This window comes from Gopherus evgoodei, chromosome 1 (assembly GCF_007399415.2).
Source record: "Gopherus evgoodei ecotype Sinaloan lineage chromosome 1, rGopEvg1_v1.p, whole genome shotgun sequence".
In the NCBI taxonomy this organism is placed as follows: Eukaryota; Metazoa; Chordata; order Testudines; family Testudinidae; genus Gopherus; species Gopherus evgoodei.
Genome location: NC_044322.1, coordinates 8,587,607 through 8,599,675, shown reverse-complemented (window position 1 = coordinate 8,599,675; position 12,069 = coordinate 8,587,607). Strand labels below are relative to the sequence as shown.

The 12,069-nt window shown below is 45.8% G+C and overlaps 1 protein-coding gene across 3 annotated transcripts in view; it reads right to left on the bottom strand.

Annotated features, from left to right (window-relative positions):
• GDPD5 (glycerophosphodiester phosphodiesterase domain containing 5) overlaps positions 1 to 12,069 on the bottom strand; it is a 332,218-nt gene that overhangs the window by 86,604 nt on the left and 233,545 nt on the right. For 2 of the 3 annotated variants that reach the window (XM_030557463.1, XM_030557472.1), the window contains exon 4: positions 11,148 to 11,251. In XM_030557463.1, the coding sequence (XP_030413323.1) occupies positions 11,148 to 11,251 (104 nt within the window). Of the gene's footprint in view, positions 1 to 8,370; positions 8,512 to 11,147; positions 11,252 to 12,069 lie in introns of all 3 variants that reach the window. The other variant, XM_030557479.1, reaches the window with a different exon arrangement.

Sequence of the window (12,069 nt, the reverse complement as noted above, 5' to 3'; positions counted from 1 at the left end):
GAGACTTGTACGTGCCATGGAGTGTTTTATTTGGTGTGGGGGGTATTTTTTTCTGATTTCATTTCTTTTTTTTAGCTGTACACGTTGTTCTTTGTGTACATTGGCGAAGTCCTGCACCATGAGTGGAAGGTGGTGGTTTGTGATGGTCCTTAGACCTGTGGAGTTTGTTCCACAGTCTGGGACTGGCCCCTATGAACCCTCTGCCCCCTGCACAGGTAGAAAGTTCAGGTGAGCCAGAGTAGCAGAGTTGTGGACCATATTCTTCACCCTGGAGCTATAGGCTCTTCTGAATATGCTGGACTCAGGGGACTGCATGCCTTGAAGACGAGGACTGAGACCTTGAAAATGACTCGCTAGTCTATGAGAAGCCAGTATAGCGAGCAAAGGACAAGTTGGAGCTGCTTGCAGCAGCCTGTGTTGCTGGGGAGATGCGTTGCAGGGTTCTGTTCTAGCTGGAGTTCCCCCAAGCACTGACAGTTTCACACCCAAGATTACTGCACTGTGGTAATCCAAACCACCAGTGACGGAGATGTGAGTAATTAAGCCAGGTCTCCCAGGATGGGGCGGAGCCTCCTGGCCAAACACAGAAGAATCATAGAATATCAGGGTTGGAAGGGATCTCAGGAAGTCATCTAGTCCAACACCTGTTCAAAGGAGGATCAATTCCCAGGAAGTTTTTTCCCCATTTCCCTAAATGGCCCCCTCAAGGATTGAACTCACAACCCTGGGCTTAGCAGGCCAATGCTCAAACCACTGAGCTATCCCTCCCCCCACAAAGGTAGAAAGCGTCCCTCGCGGCTGCTGTTAGGATAGTTTAGCATCAGTGAGTAATCACTACAAACTGCACCGGCCAATGTGGGCGTGTACCTTCCTCCACAGGGGCTGCACCATGGCCACAATCTCTTCCAAGTGCTTTCCTCTATGCACCAGCATCACCCCCATTTTGCTTGGGTTCTGCTTCAGCCAGCTGTTCTTCATCCAGGAGCTGAACTTGTCCAAGCACTGGGCCATCACAACCACCCTTTCTGCCCTTTGTTTTTCTTTCTGCACCATCTCATCTCTGGCCACGTCTACACTACAGCATAAAATTGAAATTATTAAAACCGGTTTTATAAAACTGGTTTTATAAAATCGATTTTACGCGTCCACACTAGGGCACATTAATTCGGTGGTGTGCGTCCATGGTCCTAGGCTACCATCGATTTCCGGAGCGGTGCACTCTGGGTAGCTCAGTAAAAGAATGAGACCAATAACTTCGATTTCCGTCCACACTAACCCTAAATTGATATAGTAATATCAATTTTAGGGTTACTCCTCTCGTTGGGGAGGAGTACAGAAATCGATTTTAAGAGCCCTTAAAATCGATTTAAAGTGCCTTGTAGTGTGGACGGGTACAGCGTTAAATCGATTTAACACTGTTTAAATCGATTTAACGCTGTAGTGTGGACCAGGCCTCTGTTTCGCTCCCTATCCCTACCTGCCCACCTTCCCTTTCCTCCCTGCAGCAACTCTCAGTTCCTCCCCACCTCATACCGGGGGGCTATTTCCCCATCCTAACCCACCCCACCCGCTAAAATGATCATCCACTAAACTGACATTCAATGAAAAATTTCACTCACTCTCCCAGGTGTTTTTCTCTTTCCTACAGCCTTCCCTTGCTCCAGCTTCTCACTTCTCTTTCTACATGTATTGTAGCATCTCTTTACTTCCGCCTTTCTTGTGCACCCTTTCCTCGTGTTCCCCACATCCCTTTTCACTATCTCCTTCTCAGCTTTTGACTCCCTTCTCTCCAGTGCAGGGAGATTGGTTTTGTCTTCTTCCGTGCCTGCTTCCCACTCATCTCCGTTGGCAAGGCAGAGACGCTGACGGTGAAAGAGTTAACGATAATAGCTTGAACCAAGTCGACCACAATCGGTGCTGTAAGAGATACCCCCTTCTCATGGGACTTCAAATGTCAAATTTGCATATAAATGGAGAGAGACTTCCCAGGCCTAAGCAGGAATTAAAGAGTTTACCGTATTGCCAGTTTTCATGTAAGGATCAGTGAACTCAACGTGAACTTGGACTCTGGCTCTCTGTATTGCCAAAAAAACAGTATCTCATGCTGACGAAAGTTATACAGTCTTGGGGTTTTTGTTTGATTTCCAGCGCTAGCTTTTGGAAAGGCTTTAGATCACGAAGTGCTGCCAGTAAGATGACTTGAGCACGTGTGCGCTTCCCCCCAGTGGCTCTTTGCCATCCCCATATCTGACCTGTCTGCCAAAAGCATCAGCAAAAGGCCCCGATCACCCACCTTTCACAGTCTTTGGCCAAGACTAGCTGCAAGGAAAAGAGCAGCTGGCTAAAGCTGAACCCAGGCAAGACCGAGGTGATGCTGACGTGCAGAGGGAAGCAGCTGGAAGAACTCAACTTCTCCAAAACCTCTTCTGCTACTGAAGATTTCTGGCCTCTAATTGTTAAACTGGACCCTAGTCTGAAGGTCCTTTTGGACTCCTCAGTGGCAAGAGATGTCTGTCACAACTCAGGGTGACCATACCTCCCCCTCTGTAGTACAGCAAGCACACCCACACTCAGGCTTCTGGCTCCGCTGGCCGTCACCTCTGCTGGGCAGAGACCCTCATCTTTTTCCCTTCCAACCAGGGTATTTCCAGGTTTAACAGTTCCCTGCCTACACTGATTCCTCAGCAAGGCAGACTACCTTAAAAGACCAGGCCTGCGCTTTGCTTTCTCTTCAGAGACTAACAAAGTAATGGACAGGAGTTATAAGTTACCACACCGTTTTTTCTAAGCAAACATTTATGTGTAAGCTACAAAGCACTACAGAGAAAACATTCAGAACAATAAAAGACCCTACACATGTGCTGATAAGCTCATCATATATCACCCCACCTCCAGCATGGGCTCTGGCAGATGAGCTGTCCTTCAAACCACACACAAGAATTTTCCTGTGGTTTCAAGTTCACAACAGCCTTTGCTCAGAACAAAAACACTCATGGAAAGTGTTCACAGCCTAAGTGGCTTTGATCAGGAGTTTCCAGGAGCAGGTAACCAGGAGACAATGGGGTTCTCTCTCCAGGCCTCCCAAGGGCCTCCAAAGAAATACACTTCACATGTATTGTCCCAGCCAATTATTTCAAGCTCCTAACACTTCCCACAAATTGCATTAATCATGTCTCTCTCCTAAAGAAGTTCCATGCAATCCCACAATCCTTTTAGACTAACAGACATATTGGAGCATAAGCAGACATATTGATGTGTTTGACGAAGCGGGTATTCACCCAAGAAAGCTTATGCTCCAATACGTCCATTAGTCTATAAGGTGCCACAGGACTCTGGATTTTAATGAAAGTCTTCACTTGATGTTTAATATTAAAAGTTTAAAGCCTGTATTACTGTGTTATAAAAAACAGATCCATGTTCCCCAGAATCTAGATGAAATCAGGAATTAAGAATTTATTATATAGATTTAGAGGAGAACAGGATCTAGCCTGCTAGCTCCAAAGCCTCATGAACCCTTCCTTTTTCCATCCGTGGTTTAATTATGCAGATATAATCTCTATGCACCAGTGACTCAAAATAAAATCAGCTGAATATATGCACCCCAGGCAATACGTTTAAAACATTTTACTTATTTTTGAGGCATGAAGCATAAAAGCTGGGAAGGACACCACATATTCAGGGCTGCCAGCCTTTTAGATAAAGGATGAAAGCCTGCAGCGATATATGTCAAACTGTGGTTTTGGTTTGTCTCTATATACTACATTTCAATCTCAAAAGACTCCATAACTCTTGTCAAGTTCAGGGCCCCATCTGCCTACGTGAACCACATTGTCCACATGAATAACCAGTTTAACTCAGTGGGATTGCTCACCCGAGGAAATCTGTGCAGGGCTGGGCCCTTAATACAATATACAAACCATACACAGGGATTACCACACTGATCTGTGAAGCATCGCTGCCTCTCAGGTGAGCGGTGGCAGCTGATTAGCAGCACCTGGCAATGTGTTTGCAAAAGTCTGGGTCAGAAAATGAAGACTATTCTATCCACTTGAAATTGCAGGTGCAGCTTTAGACAAGCAGAATGCAACAGGGTGCATGTGTGTATAAAAATGTGTTTAGGATTACAGTTACACTATTAGTATTTTATTTTCACACTTTAATTGGGACAGGTTGAAGAGGGCCAGTGGCACTGCCTGTGTGAGAGATGGCAGGCACTGCAAATGGCCAGCTGGCCATAACATCATCATTTCTTTTAAATCTTCACAACTTTCCTGGGATTAAGGGCCCCAAGCAGAGATCAGGGGCCCATTGTAATTTATGAAGACAGCTTCATATTGTATATATATTGAGATAGAGGTACACCTCTCTCATAGGACTGGAAGGGTCATCGAAAGGTCATTGAGTCCAGCCCCTGCCTTCACTAGCAGGACCAAGTACTGATTTTGCCCCCGATCCCTATGTGGCCCCCTCAAGGGCTGAACTCACAACTCTGGGTTTAGCAGGCCAATGCTCAAACCACTGAGCTATCCCTCCCGCACCTTAAAGAATTTACACTCTAGATTGCAACAGGATGACCGGTGAATGAAAAACAGAATGGGATAACAGGCCACCACTTGTCTCACTATTACCAGCTGTTGTTGGCTTGTAGGCACCGCAGCAGAGGTGAGGTTTAAAGAGGACCCTCGTTCATACTGCCTGCATGTCAGTTACCAGTCCAAGTGTCTCTGCCTGTACCACACAGGCTCTCCTGCTTTTCCTACATGCCACTTGGCTAGGCACTTTTTTGATTGCTAGTGCATTTTATTACATTGCAAACAGCTATGCTGCAAAAGCCAGGATGCGCCTGTGTATAGCCAGTGGAAAGTGACGTTTCCTCCATCCTCAGGATTAGCCTCACAGTAATTAAAGCCTCACGCTGACTTATTATCCTCTTTCCTATTATTTTCATAGAATTTTAGGCTATTTTTAAAACAGCGTTGTTGCCGTACAACACTGATGTCAGGACGTGAATGCATCCCAAAGCAGGTGGCTAATTGGGTTCTGGGTACATACTGAGCAACTGGCCCATTTTTAACATCAAACCTTGATGCTTGAGTGGCTTAATGCACATACAGAGTCCTGTTGCTTCCAGTCCAGTTAGCATCTTCCACAGCTACTCTTAATATATGTGAGAGATTTCTTCCCAATGCCATCCACTCACCCAGGGCTCCCAACCCTCTCACTGGGACCATGGGTTCCATTAACATTAAATTTTAAAAAGCAACACCTTCCTCCCATATGATGGGGCATATGGTGACCAAAGCAGCCTTCCCAGGAGCTTTCATAATGGAGCGCCCAAATTTTGCATCACCAAGGGCTCCACTTCATACATCAGTTCATTAATTCTACTTGTGAAGCATAGAATGCACACTTCGGATCACCTGTTTGCAGAGAGCCCACAGTCTCCCACCATTGTTGTGACCTGCTCTATATTAAGGCTGAAGTGGACGAGGTGGGACAGCACGGCATCCCCCCAGCAAGTGCAAAGCTGTCCATGAGGTCTTCTCCATCCAACTCTTGTTGAATCAAACATGTAAACATGTTGAGGTGGGATTCTGGCATATGGAGCAGATGGCCAAGCCACCTGAGATAGCACTGAGTCACTTCGGAAGGCACTGGAAGCACTGGAGCACATTGGAGTGGGTCCAATGCCTGTTACGAGGTGAGACCACCATATGCCTTCAATATGTCATCGCGGTTTCCTGTCAAAATCATTCAATTGGCGCATTTGCAAAAGAAGGGGGCACACAATCAGAAAAACTGCTTGTCCCAGGCTCAACAAAATTGCTTGTTGTGCTTCTCAGTAATACAAACCATTAGTAGATTAACTCCAGGATAAGTGCACAGCTGCAAGGAAAAGGCAACCATGGGCTATGTTTTAGGATTGCATTAGCAGCCGTATGACACTCAGGTCCCATTAACGCAGAGGTTGTACTGTGGGACACAGCAGGCTATTACTGGTGTCTTCAGATGCTACCAAAAGGATCGAGGCTCCACTGGGATGAGCACTGCAAACACGCACACAGACAATCCTTCCCACAACCCACACACAGACAGATGAACGGCAGGGAGCCGGTACGTCTATCATATCAGCACACGTATATGGAATACGGTTTTCTCAGTTGCAAGTTTTGCTGTTTTAATTTAAATTAACCCCACTACTAATCCTGATCAACCCTATGAAATATTATCTCTATTTTAGTGATGATAATACAGAAAGAGAGAGAAAGTAATGCTCCGGATGACAGGAGGGAGCAGTGTCAGTGATGGGAGTCAGACTCGGGAGTTCCTGGCTCCCAGATCCGTTCAGACTTCTAGACCGGGCCATGCCCACATTTTTCAAACATGGTCCGTGATCTTGGGGTGCTCCAGTTTTTGGAGAGATGAGCAGAGCACCCATCACTAAGTCAACAGAACTGCGTGTGCTCGGCATCACAAGCTGGGTACCCAAAACTCCAAGCATCCGAAGTCAGCAGCCACTTTTGAACATTTTGGCCTAAGCGCGATATTCACTTCGCTCTCCGCAGGCCTAGCATGAGCTATCTCCATCTGTGATCTAGATCCAAATGAGGCCTTCTTTCCCAGTCCTCCTCTAGGGCTTTTGCTTCATTAAAAGAATAATTCCTTTTGGATTTTATAATGGAATAAGCTAGGAGATTGAACGACATGATGCACTAGCTGGCACCATTACAAACTAGAGAGTGCCATAACTCATACCCTGCTGGCTGGTGTCCGGTACACTTTAGCTGCCAGAAGGCCTGCAGGCAGTGCAAAGCAGCTAGGAACATTCACCCATACAGAGTTGGAGCCACCTGGAGCAGTGACACTCCAGAGGGGTCAGGATCCTTCATTGGGATCTACAGACTAATGCTAGAAGGGAAAATAATGTGCTAGGGAAGCAGTGTTGTCTAGTGGTTTGAGCCAGGACTTAAGGGATCTATTTCAAACTCTGCCAATGAGACAATGGGTGAGTTTAGGCAAGTCACTTAAGCACTACGCTTCAATTTATCCAGCCTCTTTATAGATGTGAAAGAGTCAGGACGAGCTCTACCCTGATACCTGGTGGTGAATTATGGGAAGTGTGGAAAGAATTTCAGAAAGTGTGAATTCTCAGATATTTGCATGGGCACGCCCAGCATAGCCCAATGCAGCCTGGGATGGTTATTTTGACAGCTCTGGGATCCCCAATCTCTTTGTCATTGGGGCAGGATAAATAAAGTGTTGCCACCTGATTATGTGAATGAGGAACTACGAGACTGCTTTATGACAGAGATGTCTCAATATAACTTAAGTGACACTTGCTAAACAAGGGACATGGGTTCCAATACCCAGTGAATAGAGAGAGGTTGGGGATTGTTATGTATATCTGATGGTATGGGCTTCTTTTGAGGGCATGGAACACCAATTGCACAGCCTCCTCTCTCCACTGTAAAAGGGTAGATAATTTTGATTTCATTTGGAGTCCATCTAGAGACTGCTGAGCTGAGTTCATGTTGGGCCAATGGTGGACCAGCACCAAGGCTCCCCTACTAAGAGCTGAAATCACTGAAAGAGCTGAGCTGAGATCACTGAGTGCTGTGTTAACTAGTGGGGGAGCCTGAAGACCTATCGTAAAGTGGCTAGCAGAGTGGAGCAGTTTGCAGCATGTTGGAGCAGCCCATGGAACAGTGAGTGAAGTGAAGCGGTTTGCAGGGACGGCTGGAGGAGCGGCACAGCTGGTGTAATGGAGCTGGTCATGGTGAAGGCTGCAGCAGAACTCCACGGAGAGGTGGAGCAATTGGCCCTGGCCCGCGTAAGGTGCCCCTTAACACCTTGTGTGGACTCCCCCCCCCCACCATTTCCACCCAGGCTGGGAGGGTAAAACTCTGCAGATAAACTTTTGAATTCTGGGGTGACACTGACCAAAGACTTTCGGGTTGTGGGACTTCGGGGTGATTGGGCTTAAGACCCTAAGGGGGAAAGGACATTGCCAAACGTACTTGGAGGTGGGTTTTTGCTTATGGTTTGTGTTATAATCCTGTTTGTGGTGTTTCTCCAATGGAATGCCGCATTGTTTCTTTCCTTTATTAAAAGGATTTTGCTACACTCAGACTCCGTGCTTGTGAGAGGGGAAGTATTGCCTCCTAGAGGTGCCCGGGGGGGGGTGGTTGGTACGTAAGTGTCCCAGGTCACTAGATGGGGGCTCAAGCCGGTCTTGCATTGTGTTATTGAAAGGGAACCCCTGGATACTGAACCCGGCCCTTGTTGCTGCCAACTCAGAGGGGCAGAATGGTTACAGATGTAATATTGCCTTCCTCATTAGGGTACTTCGAAGGAAACTCAATAACTGACCTTTGCAGAGCTTTCTTTGGATCACACAGTTTGGATTTCTCCTGGTTTCTTCCAGAGACCTGGCAAAACTTTCCAGCAGCCCAGGTTTGCTCATCACCTTGGCAACACTGCTCCATTTTGGTTTCAAATTCCATTGTGAATCTGAAACCAAGTGAGTTGTGTGCAGTTAGGGCTTCGTTGCAAACATTTTACCTGGGCTCTACTCATGTGGCTTTATTGTCTTTAACCGGCCAGCAGATTAAAAAAGCTGTAGAAATGTCCAGGATGGTTTTGAAAGAAGTCTGAAGTATTCACTTTACATTCCTTTGCTATGACAAGCAAAAGCAGTGCTGAAAGAAGCCCTGGCCAGTTCTCTAAGTGCATCCACACAGAAAACACTCCCCACACTCCCAGGCAGCAAGTCTCAGAACCCGGGTCAGCTGATCGCTGCAGAGCTAAAAATGGCAGCGTAGAGGTTTGGACTCACCAGGGTTGAGAGCCTAGGCTCCAACCAAAGCCCAAATGTCTACATTGCTATTTTTAGTCCCACAGCGTGAGCCCCCGTGAGCTCAGCTGATTGGGCTCCGAGACTCACTGCTGCTTTTTTCATAGGGTGACCTGGGGGGAGACAGGGTGCAGGGGGAAAGTTGCACTGTGTAGACATACCCAGAGAAACTGGGGTTATGGCATTGGGGCTTACAAGAAAGCAGAGAGGAAAAAACAGTGTGCATTTGGTATAGGATGACAGAAGAAAAAGATATTGGGGATCTTGAGGGGAATTTAAACACTTGCACTCTTCCCTCAGGTAAAACAAAAATAATAAAAAAAATTAGAACATCAGCCGCACACAGGTATTTGCTGAACATTTGGACCTAGTTAATTTGTATTATTTATATTGTGATAGCACGTGGGAGCCTTAGTCACAGACCAGGACCCCATGGGGTGAGGCGCTTTTAAAGAGCAGAACAAACAGATGGTCTTTGCCCCCAAACAGCTCGCAATCTGAGACAAAAGAGAGGCACATACAGACAGATGGGGGAGCACACAGAAACAAGATGTGTCAGCGTGGTAAGTAAGCAACGAGGGGAAACCATGAAGAGGAAAAACACGAGAAGGAAAACAAAGTGCCATGAGTGACATTACCACAGAACTCCCCAGGTGCCGCCATCTGAGACCGAGTTTCTCTTTAGCACTTTAAGTTATTCTCCCCAGCCCGCAACATCAAGTTATTCCAGGACATAAGACATCTCAAATAAACATGTTCCACTCTAAATGTCTATGAGGATGGACAGGCCACGCTCAATAAAACTGTCAAATGAACTGACGGGATACAAGCTACCCCCAAACACATCCTCAGGAGCACTATGTTAATCTCACTGCTGAAAACAAACTTGTTAAGAGACAGCCCTGTCTTGTATTAGTCATTTCTGGCAGAAAATCGCTACCATCATTAAGGTTTTTGAACACTCATTCAATAACTTCGGCATCCTAACAGGCAGTTTATTTATGGGATCAACTACCGGTTACATTTTTAATAGAATTTGCACATTGTCTTTGACAGGAAGATGATTGCTGAAGTGAGTTAGCTGACAGTAGCTTGGGCTTTGCTCTAAAGCGTTTTAGAAAATTGCTAAGATATATTGCAAGAAATTCAATTTTATTATAGGTGGGCTGAGTAAAGTTGCCTGAACTTTCCAAGAAAAAAACCTTCTTTTAGTTGCTTATAACTTTGCAGGTAAAATCTCTGAAAAGTCCAGCCTCAACCACCATGTTCCATCCCCACATGGAACATAGTGCTGACCTGACTGTGCAGGTGCCATCCCCACAGAGCAACGGAGCAGACTCCTGTCCAGGGCTACAGGGACTTGGAAGAACTTTTACTGTAATGGCTGCCCAGGCCAGCGGGGGGCCAGGCACTGGAACTAAAAGCAAGGAGCAGCTCTCTCCTGAGCTCTCAATGCCCTGGCTGCATGGAGAAGGAAGCCATCTAATCTGAATGCAGAGGAGACAACACACAGACTAGAAAGAGGGGAAAGGACTAGGCTGGGACAAGGAACCTACCGAAACTGAGGTCTGGAAAAGAGAAAGAAATTGAGCGGGAGTTGGAGAAGGGAGATGTTGGTTTTTTTTTTTAATTGGCATATGTACTTGTGTGGCGGGGGAAGGATGGCATAAACTACAACAGAAACAAAGAACATAAGAAAAGCTGTACTGGGTCACGCCAAAGGTCCATCCAGCCCCGTATCCTGTTTGCCGACAGTGGCCAATGCCAGGTGCCTCAGAGGGAGTGAACCTAACAGGAAATGATCGAGTGATCTCTCTCCTGCCATCCATCTCCATCCTCTGACAAACAGAGGCTAGGGACACCATTCTTTACCCATCCTGGCTAATAGCCATTAATGGACTTAACCTCCATGAACTTATCCAGTTCTCTTTTAAACCCTCTGATAGTCCTAGCCTTCACAACCTCCTCAGGCAAGGAGTTCCACAGGTTGACTGTGCGCTGTGTAAAGAAAAACATCCTTTAATTTGTTTTCATCTTGCTGCCCAAGAAGTGGGGTCTGATCAAATACGTTTGAGAACCACTGATGTAGACAGCCAGAAGACAGTCTCACTTGATACAGACCCCACCACCCATTTACTACAGTTACTGATTCCAAAGGAACCCAAACGTGTCATGAATGTTATAAGCAGTTCCTTAACAAAAACAAAAAACCCCAACACACAGTAGAAACCTGGTTCACTTTAAGAACATACAAATCTGCATGTGTTGCCCCCAACAGAAACGCTCTACTTACCAGTTGATTTCATTGTAGTCATTGTGAACTTCCCACCAGAAATAAAACCAGACCAGCGTCAGGAAGAAAGCGAAGGTGAGGATTATGAACCAGAGGCGCTCCCACTGTGGAGACAAAGGAAATTAACATTAGCAGGGGCCTACACTGCAAGAATTCCAGTGCTCAGAACTGATAAAGTCTCACACTTCGTCTATACATAGTTTCTGTACCAATTTAAAAAAAACTGATAGAAAAGCAGATTTAGTTCGCTGGTGTGGATGCAGCTGTGCTGGTATAAACACCTTTATTTTGATATAACTAATCTTGGTAAATTTAAATGTCTATGCCAGTATAAATATCTTTAGCCTAGCATAATTATTTCCACATGTGATGATTGCAACAATTTAAGTAAAATTAGCTTTTCTACCGATTTAGTTAAATCAGTGCAAGAATTCTCTGCAGACGAAGTCTAGTTTGAGTTCTTTCTTGATGCACAGAGAATGAATCCCCCAGCAATGCAGAGATGTTTGCAATGAATTAAAATCTAACCTCTGCTGGCTGAAATACTTCACACATGCTCACTCTGTTGATGCAGAGGAAAAGAGGAATGGCCTTGTGGCTAAAGCACAGGTCTCAAAATCCAAGGAGACCTGGGTTTCTACTCCCAGATTTGCCACCGGCATCCTGTATGGGGGAAGACGCTATTATTCTGGGACACAATTTCCCCATGTGTAAAACAGGGATAATACTCGTCTCTCAGGGGTGCTTGAAAATCTTTATTCGCTACAGTTATCAAGTGCTTTGTGGTCTTCCTTTGGAAATACTACATAATCTCAAAAAGCAAGAATGAGTCCTGTGGCACCTTAAAGACTAACAGATGTATTGGTGCATAAGCTTTCATGGATGAATACCCACTTAGTCAGATGCATGTAATGGAAGTTTC